This window comes from Salvia miltiorrhiza, chromosome 3, assembly GCF_028751815.1.
Source record: "Salvia miltiorrhiza cultivar Shanhuang (shh) chromosome 3, IMPLAD_Smil_shh, whole genome shotgun sequence".
In the NCBI taxonomy this organism is placed as follows: Eukaryota; Viridiplantae; Streptophyta; class Magnoliopsida; order Lamiales; family Lamiaceae; genus Salvia; species Salvia miltiorrhiza.
In genome coordinates this window covers 62,460,526-62,480,608 of record NC_080389.1, presented here as the reverse complement: position 1 = coordinate 62,480,608, position 20,083 = coordinate 62,460,526, and the positions used below count along the sequence as shown (strand labels likewise).

The 20,083-nt window shown below is 36.9% G+C and overlaps 5 protein-coding genes and 1 non-coding gene across 7 annotated transcripts in view; 1 reads left to right on the top strand and 5 right to left on the bottom strand.

Moving 5' to 3' along the window:
- Nucleotides 1–20,083, bottom strand: part of LOC131015234 (probable glycosyltransferase At3g07620) — a 1,181,237-nt gene that overhangs the window by 228,860 nt on the left and 932,294 nt on the right. The window lies entirely within an intron of this gene.
- Nucleotides 1,178–1,250, bottom strand: TRNAF-GAA (transfer RNA phenylalanine (anticodon GAA)). Its single transcript has one exon. It is a non-coding gene; the product is annotated as a tRNA-Phe (tRNA).
- On the bottom strand, nucleotides 5,674–6,741 carry LOC131015294 (transcription repressor OFP1-like). Its single transcript, XM_057943643.1, has one exon. It carries the CDS (start codon nucleotides 6,577–6,579, stop codon nucleotides 5,824–5,826), a length of 756 nt encoding a protein of 251 aa, XP_057799626.1. The 5' UTR covers nucleotides 6,580–6,741; the 3' UTR covers nucleotides 5,674–5,823.
- Nucleotides 13,073–15,894, bottom strand: LOC131015288 (GTP-binding protein At2g22870). Its single transcript, XM_057943635.1, has 4 exons — nucleotides 15,191–15,894; nucleotides 14,861–14,930; nucleotides 14,092–14,254; nucleotides 13,073–13,446 (listed from the first exon to the last, which is right to left on the bottom strand). The coding sequence occupies exons 1-4, from the start codon at nucleotides 15,690–15,692 to the stop codon at nucleotides 13,228–13,230; spliced, it is 954 nt and encodes a 317-aa protein (XP_057799618.1). The 5' UTR covers nucleotides 15,693–15,894; the 3' UTR covers nucleotides 13,073–13,227.
- Nucleotides 15,947–18,586, top strand: LOC131015263 (pentatricopeptide repeat-containing protein At2g30780-like). Of its 2 annotated transcripts, XM_057943579.1 has the most exons (3): nucleotides 15,947–16,261; nucleotides 16,542–17,575; nucleotides 17,893–18,586. In XM_057943579.1, the coding sequence occupies exons 1-2, from the start codon at nucleotides 15,947–15,949 to the stop codon at nucleotides 17,544–17,546; spliced, it is 1,320 nt and encodes a 439-aa protein (XP_057799562.1). In that variant the 3' UTR covers nucleotides 17,547–17,575; nucleotides 17,893–18,586. The 2 variants fall into 2 exon arrangements, with proteins under 2 accessions (XP_057799562.1, XP_057799561.1); XM_057943578.1 differs by having other exon boundaries at nucleotides 16,542–18,586.
- LOC131015296 (protein sym1-like) lies at nucleotides 17,775–19,751 on the bottom strand. The gene is made up of 4 exons (XM_057943646.1): nucleotides 19,479–19,751; nucleotides 19,274–19,363; nucleotides 18,900–18,994; nucleotides 17,775–18,403 (listed from the first exon to the last, which is right to left on the bottom strand). The coding sequence occupies exons 1-4, from the start codon at nucleotides 19,536–19,538 to the stop codon at nucleotides 17,911–17,913; spliced, it is 738 nt and encodes a 245-aa protein (XP_057799629.1). The 5' UTR covers nucleotides 19,539–19,751; the 3' UTR covers nucleotides 17,775–17,910.

The following is a 20,083-nucleotide window of genomic DNA, read 5'->3' as shown; positions in this document are numbered from 1 at the left end:
ATTTTAATAGAACAATTTTTTTAAAAATAATAATAATAAAGAAAACGAAAGAAGAATAGTTGAGAAGGTCCTCTACAAAATTAATAATCACGACGAGCATATTTAATTCTAAATATATTAAAAATTCAAATAGGCAAATGTCTAATAATAATAAATTTCGTAAGCGTGTGTAATGTAATACGCCAACTCTAGATTTGGGGGGGGGGGGGGGTGTACAATAAAAATAAAAATATTTTTTGAAGTAAAAGGTGGCAATATTATTAATGCAAATCAGAGAGTACAATGTCACAGAGCCAAAACGAAAACTCGGACATACAAGATCGCACTTCCTGAGAAACCAAAGCAAAAGAAGCTAAATCATGTGCCGCTCGGTTGGCTTCCCTCCGAGCATGGTAAAAATAAAAAACAAAATGCTTGCGAGCATGTTCGAAAACCTCCCAGAGGTCATCACACAGAGACTCCAAACTCTTCTTCTCATCCTTAAGCACATGAATCGCCATAAACGAATCAGAATACAAAACCACAGATCCAAGATCATATTCTAACCCAAAACCGATACTAACCATCAAAGCATGCAATTCACCAAGTAAAATCGCTGGAGTAAATCCGATCGATTGGCTCCCAGCCGTCAAAATCTTACCCCGGTAATCACGGAAAATAAAACCACACCAATACGCCGCCCTCCTTCCTGATATGCAACGTCGACATCAAGGCGTATTAGAGGTTTATCAGGGTGCTTCCACACTTTAGCTCCCTCCGGTGGCACTATATATAATTAACCTTAACATTAAAAAAAATGAGAAAATAATTACTATATGAATTTATCCAAAATAAAATGAGGGAATATGGAAATTAAAAATATATAAATAATTACTATCTAAATTTATCCAAAATAAGATGATGAACAGAAGTAAAAAGAGGGATTATAGAAAGTACATAAAAGTAAAAGAGGGGATTATATAAAATATAAAAATATGTAAATTTCTCCAAAATCAAATGATGAACATAAATAAAAAGAGGGTCTATAGAAAGTATAAAAATATAAAATTAAATGCGGTCCAAAATGAAATGAGCAACCAAAAATAAAATGAGGGAAATAAAAATAAAATGAGGAAATATGGAAATTAAAAAATATATTTACTATCTAAATTTATCAAAAATAAAATATGAAATTAAATGCGGTGAGCGTGGATCGAACACGCGACCTTCAGATCTTCAGTCTGACGCTCTCCCAACTGAGCTATCCCCGCAGATGTTTATTTATTTATAGTTTATTTAATATAATCATGATTTCACATACATTCTTTTTCAAATATGGGCTTTTTATACAGTTGAAGAAACTAATATTAGCCCACTGCCGTAATTAGAAATTAGCCCACTACTTACTTTTGAGTAAAATACAGCCCATTTTTTAATGTGGACTCTTTCTTTTTTCAATACCAAGAATTCATGACCAGTCATAATAAATCCATACTGCGTTGTTTGAATTTGTATATTAGAAAGAAAAAAAATGTATGAATATGTCACACAATGTACAGTAATACTAAAATAAATCATATTTACTAAATTACGTGTCACACAATGTATAGTAATACTAAAATAAATCATACGGAGTATTTACTTTTTTTTTTTTGAACAAAGAGAAGAGAGATTTTATTCATGACACGAACACAGAACATGGAGATGACCCACCACAAACGACGGAGGTTCATTCCAAACATGAGTCGTAGAAATATCTCTCGCAGCTTTAGCTAAGCAATGAGCAATAGCGTTTCTAGCACGACGAACATTACACAAACGAATCTCCGGGTTAGAGACTAAAACACGACGGCAAAAATCAGCAAGAACACCTCTTTCATTTATAAGCCCCAAGTTCTTTGAAATGGCGTCGCAAGCAACCTTACTGTCACTCTCCACCCAACCTTGCAGATAACCCAAATTTTTCATCCAAGACAAAGCTTCCTTCACCCCCATGAGTTCTCCTTCCACAACATCCCTTCGGCCCATCATCTTTATCGACTTACCAGCCACAAACTCTCCCAAATGGTTCCTAATCACAATACCAATCCCCATGGAATTGTCGTGAGCGAAGAACGCCGCATCCACCCCACATCTCACCCATCCCACCGGAATTGCATGCCAACCAGCACAGGAAAGGTTTGTCGAAGGAGCAGCAGCCAGCGAACCCAAAGAAGAGGAAATAGCTCGCGCTTCCAGCCAATCCTCTCGACAGTTGGTCGCCATCACCACGGTGCGTCTGGGAACCGGGATAGTTCCTTCCCAAACCGCCTTGTTCCTATCCTTCCAAATATGCCACATGATCATACAAACCTCAGCAACCAGCACACCATCATTCAAGTTCATAATGTGAGAGATAGCGTTTTTGAAAGAATCACAATTCACCCTCACTGTTGCCAACAAAATCGAAAAACCTCCTTCCTCGCAACAACTCTCCGCAAATGGACAAGCAAAAAACACGTGCCACAGGTTTTCAAACCCCACTTTACAGACGCCACATTCTCCGCCCACTTGCATTCCCCGCGACATGAGTTCTGCCTTCGAAGGGAGGTTCATTTTAGCAGCTCTCCACATAAAAGATCTCACCTTCGGTGGAACATGAAGCTTCCAGATCTTATCCCAAGGCCCCTCCTCACCATAGCTGGGATCTAAAGTTAGGGAGCTCGCCAAACTATAGGCGGATTTAACCGTATAGCAGCCACTCGCTGAATAGTGCCAGATAGGAACATCCATCCCAGACGCCGGGCAAAGCGGAATACTTACTATCGCCGCGACATCTTCCTCCGGCAGCAGCTGTTTAATATCCTCAATGCGCCAGGTACCAGTATCCTCATTAATAAGCTCAGCCACACGCAGATCCTCCAACCCCTGAGGTGGTGGAACCGAGACCCAAAAATTTTGATCCCGACGCAGCCACGGGTCTTTAAAAACCCTCACCCTAGTACCCGAACCAATCCTCCACCGAATACCTCGCTTAACAAGATCTTGAGCCGAATGAATGCTTCTCCACGTGAAACTAGGATTATATCCTAATTTAGCAGTGAGAAAGTTTCCATTAGGGTAGTACTTAGCTCGCAACACACGACTCACTAAAGCTTCGGGATCATGCAACAATCGCCACCCCGTTTTTCCTAGCATAGCAGCGTTGAAGATTTGAAAACTTCGAAAACCCATACCTCCAAACTGCTTATCCACACAAAGCTTATGCCAGCTCATCCAGTTTATGCCTCGACCACCTCCCGCCTTGTTACTCCACCAAAATTTATTTAACATCCTTTCCATATCATCCGTGAGTCCCGTAGGAATGGCGAAGATAGCCATGCAATAAGAGGGAATAGCCTGCGCCACTGCCTTTATAAGAATCTCCTTTCCCGCCTTTGATAACTTCTTACCACTCCACCCCTGGACTTTATTCCACAATCTCTCCCTCAAATACTGAAAGATTTCCTTCTTTTTACGTCCAATAAGAGAAGGAAGTCCGAGATATCGACCGGTATTAAGCGGAGACCAAACTCCAAGTATCTGGGAAAGAGAATCACGATCATTTGGCAGAATATTGGAGCTAAACATAATACCCGACTTCTGGTAATTAATACCCTGTCCTGAAGCTCTCTCATAGTCGCTGAGAAGTCTCTTCAAATTAGTGCACTCCAACTCCGATGCTCGACAAAAAAAGACGCAGTCATCTGCAAACATCAGATGCGAAATTGCCGGGCCCCCTCGGCTGATCTGAACCCCATGCAGATTTCCCCTAGCCATCTCATAATTAATAATAGCCGATAAACCCTCAGCACAAAGAATGAACAAGTACGGGGAGAGGGGGTCCCCTTGACGTAATCCACGTCCCGGCATAATAGGACCAGCCAACGACCCATTAACGAGCACATCATAAGAGACTGTCCTGATACACATAGACATCCAACCACGCCACTTATTACAGAAACCCAACTTATCGAGCACAGCCTCCAGATAATCCCAACACACCCGATCATACGCCTTACTTATGTCAATCTTTAACGCCACCGTACCATACTTCCCCCGAACCTTCTTCTTCATGGAATGAATTGCTTCAAAAGCAATCAAGATATTATCGTGAATAAGGCGACCTTCCACAAAAGCTGATTGAGCTCGATCGATGAGAAACGGCAAAGAACTCTTCAATCTATTACAAAGCACCTTAGAGATGATCTTATATACCACATTACATAATGAGATGGGCCGTAGGTCCTTCATACTCGAGGGACTTGTCACCTTAGGAATAAGTGAGATGATAGTTCTATTAAGCTGAGGAGGGAAAGCACCTGCATTCAGCCAATCACAACAACTCTGGAAGATATCTTTCCCGAGAACACTCCAAAAACGCTGATAGAACTTGGGATTAAAACCGTCGGGGCCCGGAGATTTATCCGGGTGCATCTGACTCAGAGCATCAGAAAACTCCTTAATCGAGAAGGGCCGAGTAAGATCATCATTTTTACTCTCATCAATACAAGGCCGAATCCGGCTCAGTACATCACTGAAATCCACATCAACATTATCTCTCTCAAAAAGATCAGAGAAATAATCTTTGGCTATAATTCGCAAGTCCTCTGGGGTAGTCGCCCAACTTCCATCATTTCTTTGCAGCCTAGAAATAGTATTGACCTTACGACGAGCAGAGGCCATAGAGTGGAAAAATTTAGTGTTTTGATCTCCATCCTTCAACCAAAACTGTTTAGCGCGTTGCTTCCAATGTTCCTCCTCTCTAGCAAGAATACCTGCCAACTCTGTCTTTGCTTTCCGAAGTTTCTCAATCGAGGCAGGATCCAGCTTGCCACATAACTTACGGAGTATTTACTAAATTACTAAATCTTTGTTTCTGGGTAAGTGTAATTTTTTCAACTTTATAATATGCGTAATTTTGTGCGCGAATTTTATAGATTTTATTATTGGTTCGGACTTTGTGACACTAATTTATAGTTATGCAATAATGTGTGTGTATATTGTTAATGATAATTTAATTGACTCTAAGATCTAGAATGAAAGAGTTGTGCATACTGGCCTTTGGCCGTTCATTAATTAAATTTATTTTTTTGGAAAATGTTCGTTCATTAAATTACTCATCAATAATTTTGAATTCAAATATTGTCATAAAATCTCTACAAATTGTTTTACTTTCTTTATTTTTTTTAGGGAGTTTACTTTCTTTATTTGAATAATTACATATTCCACCGTCCATGAAAAAAAAATATCTTATTTATTTTTTCTTACGAAAAAAAGTTTCGCTACGCTTTTTAAACTATTACATCCTAAATTCTCTCTTATATTTATCTATAAATTGTACATTTATTTTAATTTTCACTTAATAATGTAGTACTTTTATTCCATTTTTTTTATATTAACATTACCTTTATAAATTGTATATTTATTTTCACTTAACAATTTTATTAAAACTCACGTTCAGCATAATATGTGATTTTTTTCGTGGACGAATGGAGTATTAAATAAAAGATTGAATTACCCTAAAATTTTCCTCAACACGATCTTATATTTTTAAAGACTATTGAATTGTTTCCCTAAAGAAATTAAGTACCATGCACATATATAGTTATGGAGTAGTTATTACTCTCAAAAAAAGACTACCGATCGAGTACTGAGATAAAATTGCAAACAATCTAATTTAAATGAGATATTATTATATTAATAAAAACCTAATTCAGCAACTAGCTACAAACCTTAAACCAAAAATAAAAAATAAAAAAATAAAAAAAAAAAAAAAAAACAAATAATGTACAGAGCAAAACCAAAGCTTAAACAAAGATTGAATCAATTAGTAAACAACGTTTGACAAATCTCGGAAAAGACATCGAAAATGACGGCGTGATACGCCGCCGAATTCAGCGACAAGAAGCACCGCAGCAGCCGCTCCAAATCCGCCGCCGCGAACATCTGCTTCTCCACGATCATCTCCACCATCGACGCCCTGAAGTCGCCGCGGGGATCCCTCGAGCTCTTCTCCACCGCGTAGCTCCCCCCCATCACCACCCCCTCTCCGCCGTTCTTCTTGATCCTCCGCCGCCTCCGCCGCCGGCAACCGCCCCCGCCCCCGCCGCCGTAGTAAAGCCGCGTCGAGACGTGGTCGTCGGTGCCCATCTCGTGCATCAGCTGGTGGCGCGGGATGGCTTCGGCCGGCCTCTTTCCGGCGGCGCGGCGGCGGCATTTGGCGGCGGCGGAGCAGGAGGAGGAGAGGGAGGAGCGGGGGGCCTGAGCCTCGTCGATGCTCTTCATCTGCTTGAAGCGCGCGCTGGCGGCGCGGAGGTGGAAGGAGTCGCCGGAGTTGGAGGAGAGGCTGGGGAAGGTCTCGGTGTCGCTGGCGGTGAACCAGCTGCCGCCGTTGGAGGTGGAGCTGACGGCGGCGCGTGGGGGGTGGTGGTGGGGGGCTTTGCTGGGAGGGGAGAGAGAGGGGTGTTTGGCGACGGGAATGGAGGATTCTGCCACGTCGGCTACGTTTCTGAATTGGCAAGAGGTGAAGGAGGAAGGGAAAAGTCGAGAGATTTTCAGCATTATGTGATGGTTGTCCATTGCTGCAAATTATGTATGGAGTTTCGAAATTATTTGGATGGGCTTCGGTTTTATATAGGAGAGAGAGAGAGAGAGATGCCTTAGGTAACACGAGTATAGATAGGTGAGGTGTTGAATATTCTAATTTTTCATTTGGGAGAAATCCCACTATTCATTTTTTGTCGACTAAGCTTGAGAGATGATGATGTATCATTGGACAAGTTCAAATGCAAGAGGGGAGCCTATTGGTGATCTATAAAAATCTAATTATATTCTGCTGCGGTGAAATTACAGTTCAGTTGGTAAGATATTTCTCTTCTAATTTATAGATTGAAGGTTCGAGTGTATAGACGTGAGTGAGTATAGTGTAAGCGTGTCTTGACATAATGATAATATTGTTAATGTTTGATTATGTATTTTCAAGTGGATTCTATAAACTTAAAAAAAAAAATCAATATTTTATGACATACTACGTATTTTTTAGTTTTCAAGTGAATTTTAAATTAATGTCTTGCAAATTATATCGCGATATATATTAATATAATGAAATTGGTGCGACCTCCTGTGTGTGAACAGTGAGGTCTCAGGTTCAAACCCCACTGCTCCCCCTTCCCAACTCCCCCAAGTCAAAAAAAATGAAATGATAAATGGAGTATAAGGGCAGAGTTGGTGTTTGTTGTAAAATGGGATCTTTTCCATTCAATTTTTTTTTTGGGGGGGGGGATTTTATCTTGTATTTCTTTTTAATATTATTAAACCCATGTATAATATGAATGCGTGGTGTTATTTGAAGAATGATTAGTCAACACTAAAATCCTTTATTATCAAACACATCATTACATAAACCACACGTATTAATGATCATCAATTGCCCATTACAATATAAATGACCATCGATTAAGTAGCTAGGTAGCACGAGAGACACGATTTATAATGTATAGTAGCAAATTCAAATGGGGAATACCAAATATCAAGTAGCACATTCGTCTCAACAGAGAGATTTTGAGTTCAATCTCGTCTGTATATATTGTAGTTTTCTCATTTTTGTGTGAGTTGTGGTTCCGTCTACGTGCGATTATTTTTCATATTTGTGTGGTGTAAAGATCTTGTCTGCTTACGGGTAACTTTTTTGATTGTATTATAGATACCTCTTGTAATTTAAAAAAAAAAACAAAAAAAAACAGCACATTGATTTTATTTACTTATATATTTATCTATTGCTATCTTTTTACACACAGAAGTCCACAATTGTTATCTGCATACGGTGCTTTTAATTCAGCTTTGCTTTTTGTGCAATAATTCCAAATCACGCATCAAGAAAAGGCAAATTATAATAATTATTACTATATAACGGAAACGATATAGAATTGTAACAACCTATCTCTTTACTTTTGTCATAATAAAGTATGGCTTATGAGTTAATTAATTATGGTTTAGTAATTTTTAATTAAAAATTACCAATCATAATATTGTTTAATTAGGATATTGATGCACCGAAAAGTGTCTAGTTCGTAAAATATTTGCAGGATATGTTTTAAATAGAACATTCATATAATCACGTCTTTAAGCATTTATTAATATTGTTTGATTTATTATGTGTATATATACTTATTTTTTCTATATAAGTAGAATATGAATAGTCTACGTGTCATTCGATTGGAAAAATCATGAGTCACAAGATGCTATAATGAGTCCATGTTGTAGTCACGTGATTAAGCAATTACACTAACTATATTTGTGACTTTTTTCTCAATATTCTCCACGTCCCATTCAAGGACTAAATTTCCAAATCAAATACTACATGATTTTCCACTTTTTATGGAATTCTTATTTATTAATTAGTTTCAATTCCATGCAAGGTTTTTACACGTCAGCTCTTGTCCAAATCCAATAATGCTCGTACCATATTTTGTCGAATGTAAATTTTTTAGGGTCAAATTTATCGTTTTAAAATTTTTAAATACGACTTAATTACATCTCAAATTCTCAATATTATTGTACTAAAACGAAGACCAATATTTTTATTGTACATAATATGCATCATGTTTTATGCATGGTTAATGTACATAAAATAAAGTTTGATGTGTTGTTACATTAATTTTAACAAAATGAAAATAGTTGTCATGAGTTGATGCATAGCATAATCAAAGCGTGCGTAATTTTGTAGCTTTTCCATATATAACTATTTTTAAAAAATTGTAAAAAGAATTATACATAATTCTTAATTAATAATGAAATAATAACTAACTCAGTTAACATTTTTCGAGAAAAATAAAAACTAGAAAAAAAATATAAAACCTTAACAATGAGAAAGAAAAATTCAAACAAATAATTTATTAAGTAAAAGTTGAGAATGAAAATAATTTTGCATGAAAAATTAAAAAGGAAAATAACTATATGTACTGATATGTATAATAAGCTAGTAACTAACTAATTATTTGGGATCTTTATTTCTTTAATTTCAAAATAGTACGTTTTATGTTTGAGTAAATTTTTTATTTCAAGCCACTAATTAATACTTATAGACCATATCTATAATACCACTAAAATAGAAAAAATAATAAAGAATAATTATTGGGAAAATTGGCCCGTGTGTAGCGGCGCATTCCCTCTGTAGCAGAATGTCAATAAGCTTATGTCTTTTTCAATTTCCCCAAATTAATAAAAACAAACTTCCAATCTAAATTAAAAAGGTGAATATATTATTTTTATTTATGTGGTTCTATTTTCTAGGGCACTGCCACAAAATTTTTATTGGACCCTCACGAACTCTAACATTGATGGGCTGACTCTCATTTTCAATTTTTATTTTTCTTATTTATTTATCAAGAAAATGGGAAATAATATTAAATTAAAATGGTATCTTTAGTTATTGAGAAGCTTCCAACAACTCAAAAACAGAAAATTTGGTATGCATTTCAAACTTGAAGTTGAAGTCCACCAAATGCTATACGACACTTCTTGTTTCAGCTTTTTACAGGCAAACTATCTCTTCTCCCATAAGTCAATCAGATTCTATTTTATTTATTTACAAAATTTGTAAATATTGGTGTGAATTTAATATTTATGAGGCACCACTGCCACCATACAAAATTGTTTTTGTATGTGTGTGTTGGCATAGCGATAAAGTGGTTAATGTTCGGCCAAAAGTTTTGGATTGAAAACATGATCTTTAATTTTTTATTTATATAAAAACTTTTTTTTTTGTATTGTTAATTTTCGCTTTTTGTATGGATTCGTTTACAATGAAATAAATATTTTTCCCGAATTCAAATTTCAATTTATCTGACGTCGTTGATTGTAATGAATACTGATAAACATTGTTTTTTTCTAAATAGGTAGATATAGGCGGTCGGGACCTCTACACCACAAAGATGTGAAAATAATTGAACTGGTCAAGACCTCTCACAAAAGAGAGTGTTTGAGTGCCTCAACTTTGCCACTTGAGCTATAAATATAAGATAAAAAAAATAATTTATATCTAAAACTCGTCAACGTAATAATAATATTCAACTACATTTTATAATATATTTTTTATGTAATTTCAATATTTTTACATGCATATTAATTGGATAGCCCTAAAGAGAAAAAAAAAGTATTTCCTCAATAATATTTTGAAAAATGGACAAAAATATATACATATATGTAGACACATATGACATATATAATGAGTATGCATGTACTGTTATGCATGAGAGTGCAATTAATTTTGTTACATAACAAATACAATGCACATGGAACTTGGTAACGTTGTGAATTTCAAAACATTATACAACCAAATGCTATCAAACAAAAACTAGTTGTTTTCGGACATTCACAAATCATATTATATTATTGGATAGCTATTATTAAAATAGATTTTATTGGATAGCTATATATGTGTGTAATCCACTTTTCAATTGTCTGACCAATCACACACACATATATTGAGAAATATTATTGCAATATATTTTATGTGAGTATCGTTCATATTTAGCTCATGTTAGTGTTATTTTCTAAGTTTAATGTATTTTCTCAGTCCATGAAAGTTGTAGTCCTATTACAATTTTCATCTATTAACAAAAATTACAATCTTTTCTTTTTTCTAAACCACACTTTATATTTTAAACTTCATTCACATTCAATATTTATAAAATACTCAACTATTAATTTAACACATCAATTTTGAATGAGTTTTTTTCTCCACTCAATTTTAGTGGATCCCCTTCTACATTTTATACACATCTTCCAACTATTTATTATTAAAAAACTCGTGCTCTCCAAACCATACTGCAATTTTTGTGGACGAATGAACTATTTATTTTCACTATAATTACCCCATACATTGTTATTAAGATTATTAATTTTATAAATTACATAGAAATCAAAGTTCAATTTTTTCTATTTTCTTTTTAACTTCAAATGAGTAATAAAAAGAACAAACAGAGCTTTGATTTTTTACATAATTTATAAAATTAATAATCTTAATAACAATTAATGATCAGGTATTAAAATCAAAATAAATATCTAAAATAAAAAAAATTACGATGATATGAGCTAAACGTGAGTGGTACTCACATAAAATATTCACGTAAGATAGGAAGTACTATAACATTTTTCTTTATGTATATAAAGAATGTGCTTGAATTTCAATTCTCTGAAAACATTTTGACTTATTTTGATGTGATATATACGTCATAGAATTTGGGCGATTGTTTGTCTTCTTCGTGATGTACTTATTCATCGTCTATATGAAACCCAAATATATCCCACTTTTAATTAATCTTTAATTAATATAGTTTTATTCATCATGTATATAAAACCCAAATAAATCCCACTTTTAATCTTTAATAGTTTAATTATTCCAACGATTATAATCGATATAGAGATAGATCGAGTTACGCTAATAATCACATGTACAAGACGTCATGATTGAATATACCAATGTGTTTTGAATTATCATTTTTAAAATGAATTAAAAAATTGTTTTTGCTATGTCGTATTGCTGCTAAAGTTTAGTATAATCTGTCGATGTACTAGGGTTCTTGGTGGGATTTTAATTTTATATTTTTGAATTTAAAAGTTTTTTTGTTTTTATGGGTGTCTTTTTTTGTCCTTCACTAAAATTTTCAAATCGAACCATCATTTTCTTTAAGAGTGACGCTACTTCATCATTTAGGTAAGAATATCGAAAAAAAAATCGGGATGGGGACTTTACATTCCAAGTCAATTTAATTTATATATTTATATACTAGTGCAAAATTAAATTTCACAACACTATTTAGTAATTTAATTTTATTTATTTACTTGTTATATGTTAGAGCTATTTTTAACAAGTATAGAGATATTGGGCTTGAGTTCATCGTGACACGGTCTTTATATTTCTTTATTTACTTTATAGTTTATATAAAAAAAAATGGATTCTCTCAAAACAATATTAGATATTTGATTTATGAGTCTTCTCCTCTCTCAAGATTAGACAGATTAAATAGTTTGAAATTTGAATCAATGATAGTTAATAGTTTGTTCACAAACATTGTAATGGGCCGACCAAATTGGAATATTTTTGACAATTCAATTACGTATAGTATTCGAATTTATGGGCTTCCATATCTTGGGCCTTGAATCGATATCTTAGGGGGTTTACTCTTTTATTGTAGTGTATAATTGTATATTCTTTTTACTTATTTTAAAATAAATATTCCCATGGATAAATAAGATAATTCAACCCGTCTAAATATACTCCAATGAAAAATAGTAATAGAGAATTAATTGAAATTAAAATTAAAATATTCACCGTCACTTCAAACTCATTTAGGCCTCTAGATCAAAGATCACTTCAAACTCATTTAGGCTTATAGATCAAATCTCATGAAATTCATACTCGTCCACAAAAAATAATCGTGGCAAGGAACAACACGAGTTTTAATAAAATTAGTTAAATATTATGAGTGGAGAAAATATATCACTTAAAAAGTAGTGTTAATAATGCTCCCTTGATTTGTCAAACATATTTATTTCTTTTCATTCTGGTTCGTCACCAAAAAATCTAACTAAATTATTTTTGGAAACAATTTCACAAACAATTATCCTTATAATTTTTATTTTTTGAGAGACTCATTTTTCACTCATCAAATGCACATCTAACTTTTATTACAACCCATGACACCCTCCCTTAGAAAGATATTTAAAAGACGGAGTCAATAATAATTAATTATATCATGAATGGAGAGATAAATCTGTTGATGAAAAATTTTCAAAAATAAAAATGAATTAATTTTTTTGAACGTTAAAAATGACTAAAAAAACTACTCACTCTGTCCCACGAAGTATAACTCAATTTCCTTTTTAGTTTGTCCCATGAAACTTGACATATTTCTAAAAATGAGAAAAAAATTACTCTTTATTTACCTTTTCACTTTTTCACCTACCACACTTAACGCACAAAATATCAATTTCTTAATTCCCGTGCCGAAAAAGAAATGGGTCATGCTTCATGGGGTGGAAGGAGTATTTTATGTGAACAAGGAGAGCATATTGTAAGAGTATTTTTTATACAATTATAAACAATTGAATTTATAACATGTATCCAACAATCTCATTTAAGTTCGATAAGACTCGAATGAATTCGTAATTCTTGAATATATTAGAGCAAGATGTTAAAGGAAATTAAAAAAAAAGAAAAAAAAATTAATGCTTGAGCCAATAGTTTCTGAGCTGAGACATGTGAAGCAATATCTCATCTCGGCCTTGATTCGTTACACTGCTCGTCATAATCCAAGGCGGCGTGGACTTGAAGAAATCGCGTATTAATTCCTGAAAAACGTGCACGTTTTCTTCCGCGCGTTTCCCTCCATTCTTTTTCTTCTTGCGTTTGTCACACTTGGTGAATACCAAAGTCATAGGAATCTGTCAATAACATCTACATATTACAACTCCAAATAATAATAATAATAATAGTAAATATCATTATTTACTTTATAATAGGTGTTGCATGTGCAACTGGTTTCAGAATGATCTTCAAGTATCATTTATATATTGAAGTAGTGTCATTCAAAAACTAGTTGCACGGTGTAACCGGTTATACGAGAGAGTGACTCAAAAAGAAATTATGGCAAATTTTTCGTGAAAATAGTATGATCTTTGAATGCAAGTTGCAAAATCTAGCCCGAGCCTACATTTCCGGAATGAAAAATCCGATGTGGAAGCCAAGACTCCGACGTGGATATTCTGATTTATTTCGTAAATTATGTGAAGATATATTTCACAGTCGAGCATCAAAACAACGTCGTTTTGTTGCCCGAGATTGAGAAGAAACTAGATTTTTGGATGATGCCCACGTGGAAAATATATTTTCACGTTGGATTCGGGCCTTCCACGTCAGTATTTTCAATCTGAAAACGTAGGCTCGGGCCATATTTTGCAACTTGTATTCAAAGATCAGGCCATAAACTACAATTAATCATATGTAAAAGGTCGGAGAAAGATTAGTTGAATGTCAAGCAATGGGATTTTGTGTAACTTCTTCAAGCTCGAGACTTGGATCATACTAACCTCATTTTGTCCCAACCAACTTGCATACTCGAGATCAATCTTCTTCGCCGGAATGCTGGCATCGATCAGAAGGAACACAGAGACGAGGGTCGGGCGGTTGAGGAAGTAGTCTTTGGTGAACTTGGCCCAGTCTGTTCGAACCTCATGAGGCGCTGCAGCGAATCTTTCCCGACACCAACAACAAACAATTGATTATCACCCCATTTCCCAACCACATTTTTCATCAACAATGAAATACTAACACTGAAATCATCAATAGTAAGAAATAAACACTCGGATTTCCATAGAAGAAATTCTATGAATGCCTTATCTCTCAACTGCAGCCTCTTCTTTTTCCAAAGAAAATATAGTTACTGAAAGAAAACCTTAAATCAAACAGAGATAATTCATAACAGCAGCAAAAGATATGAAATTGTTGACACCACAAATATATGGTGGTGGTAATCTTATCGACGTCTATGTTCAATCTTTCTTTCTCTCACATTTACTCTCAAAAGTGACTTAACTCTGCAGGAACCTCTTATGATCACTAAACAGGGTGCATATAATACAATCCCTCGAACTCCTATGCATCAAAACTCCGGCTAATCATAGAAATCGGAACCTCTAGTAGTAAAAGTCGACTCAAACCAGTGTCTCACATTGTGAAGGAAACTAGCAAGTTTATTCAGATTATAACCTATCTTCACATAAAGAGCATTGTTGCTATCACTACCTAATCACTTAACTCAATAAAACGAGAAAAAACTCAGCACGTTCGGATTCATACCCGTAGCCTGGCAAATCCACGAGGTACCAGCTATCATTGATCCGAAAATGGTTGATGCATTGTGTTTTCCCTGCAAATCATGGCAATAAATCAAGTTGATACTCGAACAACGAAGGTCATCAAACTCATATGCTTGAACCATCAGCCTAATTGATAAAAATAATACAATTCGCCTAAAAAGTTGCAATCTTTTTCCCTAAAAATGATGATTCCACAAGTAAATACTACTCAATCGATCTCCTTAACCACAATTCAAACTACTACGATCATACGCATTTGATTAAACCCTAATTAAGCTCACAAAAAATGACATTCAAAAGGAATTTCTACCGGGCTTCTTGGAAGTGAGGGCGAGGCGCTTTCGCCGGACAAGCGAGTTGAGGAGCGACGATTTCCCGACGTTGGAGCGGCCGACGAGGGCGAACTCCGGCTTTCCGTCGGCGGGGCAGTCCTCCGTCGTGACGCTGCTCTTCACGAACTCCGCGTTCAAGACGTCGACGCCGTGGCCGGCGAACTTGCTGAGCACGATGTTGGAGCCCTTCAATATCCTCGCGCTCAGGGGCGCCTCCTTCAGCGACGAGACGTCTGTCTCCGGCGGGAGGAAGAGGGATTCCAGCGAGAGCTGCAAGCTCTCTTGCTCCTGAGGAGGCGGCGGCGCGGGGGTGGGGGTGGGGGTGAGGGTGGAGAAGTGAGAGAGGGGCGGCGGCGGGGGTAGCGGAATTGGGGATTTTGAATTGGATAAGAGCGCGGAAGTGATTAGGAAGAATTTGTGGGGTTTAGGCGATGCGAAGAAATGGGAATGGATTCTGGGAAATTTCTGCGTCAGAAACATCTCTCCGCTCCACCTTCTCGGCTATGGCTTCTCACTCCTCACTGTGTTAAGAGAGAGAGAGAGAGGGGTTATCGGTTGAGATTTATCTTTTCAGCAATTTGGTATGCGAAATCCCTAAATTATCTTATTTGTCTAATAAATGAATATTTAATTTTATTAAAACCATATTTATGCAAAACATAGGAAATTTTAGTTTTAGCTAAACGGAGCTGATTCGCTTAGAGTGGAGGCAGGAAGCTCGCAGACTCAAATCAATGGCGGCGGCGGCGCGCGGCGGAGCAGCGTCGCTGCGGATTCTTCGAGCTAAATACACTTCGTCGGTAAATGAAGGCCGCCGCCGTTGCCGGTTTGCGCGGCTTCTCAACATTCAACAACGCGATTCTTCTTCTTCTTCTTCTTCTTCCTCCGCTTCATCAACCGAAATCCCTCTGCTCCAGAAGCTTCTCAAAGCGCCGCTTTCAACAATCAAATCAACCCTCGATTCCGAGTTCAGCTCCGACTCGGCCGAGTTCCCCTCCGCCGCCCTGCTTTCCTCCCTCCATACATCCGCTCCACAGAAGGCTAATCTGGTAATTTCACATCGTTTACTGATTTTGCATTTTACATTTCCCCTTTTTTCGCATTATGATTGAAACTGAGAATTTAGTAAATTTGAGTTATTTGGATTGTTTACTTCAAGAATTCTTACTAGAATTGATGAATTGGTTGTTGAATCGTTTTCTGCTTGCAATCTGCCGTGAACAAATACAGCAATACTGTTTCACATCTTGTTTGAATGTTCATACATGACTCAAAATCAGCATCTCCAAATCAATGACTGATACACTGTTCTTGGCTTGCCATGGCCAGATTATCGAATGGAAACTAGAGAAACTGAGAAACGACGATGCAAATTCGAAAGATCTCACTCGTTATGCTCGATTGATATCGTTGTGTGAGAGCATCAAAAACCTAGATGTAGCAATGCTTGTGTTTTCATCAATGGAGGAGCAAGGAATCAGGCCAACCTCCTCAGTTTTCAATGCCCTAATATCTACGAGCTTATCTTCGGGTAATTTGATGACAGCATTGAGCTTATTCGAGATCATGGAGGCCTCGGAGAGCTACAAACCCGATGCAAACAGCTACAACGCCTTCATCTCCGCGTATGCAAGCAGGGGAAACAAGACTACAGCCGAAGATTGGTTGAAGGCTAAGACGGCATCCGGATTTCCTGCTGATGCTCGGACGTATGGCTTCCTCGTGCGTTGTTGCATCAAATCTAGGGCCTTTGAGGATGCTCGGAGGTATTTTGAGGAGATGACGTTTGAAGGCCTAGTGCCCGATGAATCGGTTGCTCAAGACGTGCTGATGATGTACTGCCAGCTGAGGGACTCTCGTAAGGTGAAGGAAGTTTCGGAGTTTGTCTTGAAACACGGGGGGCGGATTGATCGGATTGTGTGGAAGAAGGTTGTGGATTTGTATCGTGAGCTAGGGTTGGCCGGAGCTCTGGAAGAGCTGGTGGTGGCTTTGAGAGAGTCGAGCCAGGGTTCAGAAGCTCGTTCCGTGGTTCACTGCTCGTTGATAAGGATGTACGCGGACAGGGATAGATTGGACGACGTTGAGTACTGCGTTGGGCGGATGCTGAAGCATGGCGTCTCGTTTGGCTGCGACGAGGATGTTGAGAAGGTGATATGTTGCTATTTCAGGAGGGAGGCTTATGATCGGCTCGACATGTTTTTGGAGCGTGTGAAGCATTCGTGTAAGCTCACGAGATCGACTTATGATCTGCTCGGAGCTGGCTACCGGCGTGCAGGCCTGTCGGAGAAGATGAACGCCGTGGCGAGTGAGATGAAACGTGCCGGTTTCGTTTAGTTTTTGAGCGAAGCAGAAACTACGATTAGGTAAAGAATTCGTGATACTCCCTTCGTCCATATGAAATTTGACACATTGTGGGCGGCACGAGTTTTAATAAAGCGTGCGTGAAGTTGTAAGTCGAGTAAGCGTCTTACTTTAAATGTGAGTAGAGTCGTGTGCACCTTACTGTTATAAGTGGAAGTGACAAATTTTGTGTGGACGGACTAAAACGGAAACTGTGACAAATTTTGTCTTGGATGGTAGGAGTAGCTTTTATTGGGAGAAATTGATGGGAGTTATTTACATTCACAAGTTGAACTATATATGATCTGCTCTAGTTGAATTTCCACATTTGTTCTGACAGGGGAGACGGAGACGGCGGTTACCCCTTCTCCTCTGCCTCGTCTGCAGACAAGAACGATCTGGACTCGGCCTCGGCCTCCGTTTTGTCTACGGACACAAGCATGATTGACTTGGCCTCCGCCTCGTCCGAGGGCAGGAACGACCTACACCATTCCATCCAGGGAAGGTCCTCTTCCTGCTGCTCGATCCACGAGAGGAAGCAGCTGTCCAACAAGCAGAAGATGTTGACGTAGAGGAGCTGGTACCGGACGGGGACGAATCGGAAGTTGGCGATCTGGATGAACGGCCACAGCGTCACCTCTAGGATGACGGCCGGAATGAAGTCGCGCATCAACTCCTCCTTCACCTGGGAGACGGATTTCCCCGAAGAGAACCCCATGTAGGTGAAGAAGAAGAGCAAGTCCATCGGCCCGAAGATCAGCACGTCGAGTGCTACCTTCGTCGCGATGAAATGCAACGAATTCGGGTGTAGCTTCAGCTGCAGCCTGATGAAGCTATCCAGCCAATCGTACCTGCGTTTCCAAGAAAAAAAATTTAGACCTAAAATTGTTCGACTTTCGAGTCTAAAATCAGTCCAAACATCCATACAATTCGTGTGTAAAATGCAAAGTTTATGAGACAGTCTCACGTAAGTTTTTGTGACGAAAGATATTCCGTCTTAAAAATCTCAATTTATGAGGAAGATTGTGACGAAAGAGTAGCATTATAAATTTCGGTTTATCGTGCTGTTTCCGAAGCAAGTTTTTGCGACGAAAAAATATGATCTTTCGTCTTAAAAATCTCGGTGGATGAGTTTTTTGCGACGAAAGAGTAGGGTCACAAATTTCAGTTTATGAGGCAGTTTCTCGCACATTTCCGCGACGAAAGAATGAGATCTTTCGTAAAAAAAGATTAAAATTTACGAGATAGTCTCACGTAAGTTTTTGCGACGAAAAAGTGAGATTTCTCGTAAAAATTTCAGCTAACGAGACAGTCTAACACAAGTTTTTGCGAGAGAAGATTACCGACCAGAAGTGACCGACGGGGCCCACAAATCCGATGCCGAACAAGCTCGTCTTAGCAACTCGCTTCCAATTAATGTGCCACTGCTCCTTTTCTTCTTCCTGCAAGTTTAAAAACATGCTTCTTTATTTTAGAGAATTATTATATAAATCACATTTTTTATTACGTCTAACATATTCATCGCATGTTGAGGCAATACCAAAACACAACCTATCTTTTTCTCTATCAACAAAATCGCTTACAAAAGTCTGAAAAAAAAATTCAGGAGATTGAAGATGAAAACCAAACTCATTTCTCACAGCTCTTAATACTTATAGATAATAATAATAAAATAAAAAAAGGCAATTAAAAATTAAGTAGAATAGAAGAAAATTACGAACATTATTTAGATTGCGTTTTTTTGCGGTAGTGTGCGTGACGGTCTGAGCAGCCATATCACCAACGCCCCATATGATACCTGAGCTCACCATCTGCATAAGCCAAATTTAATCCACATTTAAATACAATTAAATATATATATATATATATATATATATATATATATATATACTTTTCTTTTTTGTTTGAGAGAGAGAGAGAGATTACCTGGGTTCTAATTGGATATTTTGCTAAACAATTCTGGTACCAATTCCATAGCTTCAACATGCTAGATTAACGATGAACATGCAGTGATTTTGGTTTTTTCAAACATTTAATTTGATCACAAAGATTTTTAAAGAATCAATCCCTAGATTGTTTCCTCGAGAAAATGGCTTTTGTGTGCAAAATATGATATATACATGAAACGGTTGTGTAGTCTTTATATTCAGCTATTCTCTCTCTCTCTTTTTCTCTATTCACCCATTGTCTTACCTTAGAATTGCAACAAATAACGTTTTTTTTATTTTATGCGTAAAAAGCCTTTTTCTCTATTCACCCATTGTCTTACCTTAGAATTGCAACAAATAACGTTTTTTTTTATCTTATGCGTAAAAAGCCAGAATTTTGTGAGTCATCCATCAATTCTATAAAAAAAAAAATTCATTTTCGACACAAAATAAATAGTATAGCCAGTTGCCTTTAGGAATTTAATGATGTGGGTTCTCTTTTATCGTAACTTTTTATTTGATAAAACATTTGTTCCACATTTTTGGTAGTTATGAATTAGAATAATCCTACTTTTTTAGATCAAAGCTGGTTTATCAAGAAAC

Excerpts from the sequence above, each read along its gene's own strand:
- LOC131015296 (XM_057943646.1), bottom strand. The coding sequence starts at position 19,538 with ATGTTGAAGCTATGGAATTGGTACCAGAATTGTTTAGCAAAATATCCA. Across the intron at positions 19,364-19,478 it reads AATATCCAATTAGAACCCAG|ATGGTGAGCTCAGGTATCAT; the intron begins GTAATCTCTCTC and ends TGGCTTATGCAG. Across the intron at positions 18,404-18,899 it reads GGCCCCGTCGGTCACTTCTG|GTACGATTGGCTGGATAGCT; the intron begins GTCGGTAATCTT and ends TTGGAAACGCAG.
- LOC131015294 (XM_057943643.1), bottom strand. The coding sequence starts at position 6,579 with ATGGACAACCATCACATAATGCTGAAAATCTCTCGACTTTTCCCTTCC.
- LOC131015263 (XM_057943579.1), top strand. The coding sequence starts at position 15,947 with ATGGCGGCGGCGGCGCGCGGCGGAGCAGCGTCGCTGCGGATTCTTCGA. Across the intron at positions 16,262-16,541 it reads CTCCACAGAAGGCTAATCTG|ATTATCGAATGGAAACTAGA; the intron begins GTAATTTCACAT and ends TGCCATGGCCAG.
- LOC131015288 (XM_057943635.1), bottom strand. The coding sequence starts at position 15,692 with ATGTTTCTGACGCAGAAATTTCCCAGAATCCATTCCCATTTCTTCGCA. Across the intron at positions 14,931-15,190 it reads CCTCACTTCCAAGAAGCCCG|GGAAAACACAATGCATCAAC; the intron begins GTAGAAATTCCT and ends CATGATTTGCAG. Across the intron at positions 14,255-14,860 it reads GTGGATTTGCCAGGCTACGG|ATTCGCTGCAGCGCCTCATG; the intron begins GTATGAATCCGA and ends GTGTCGGGAAAG.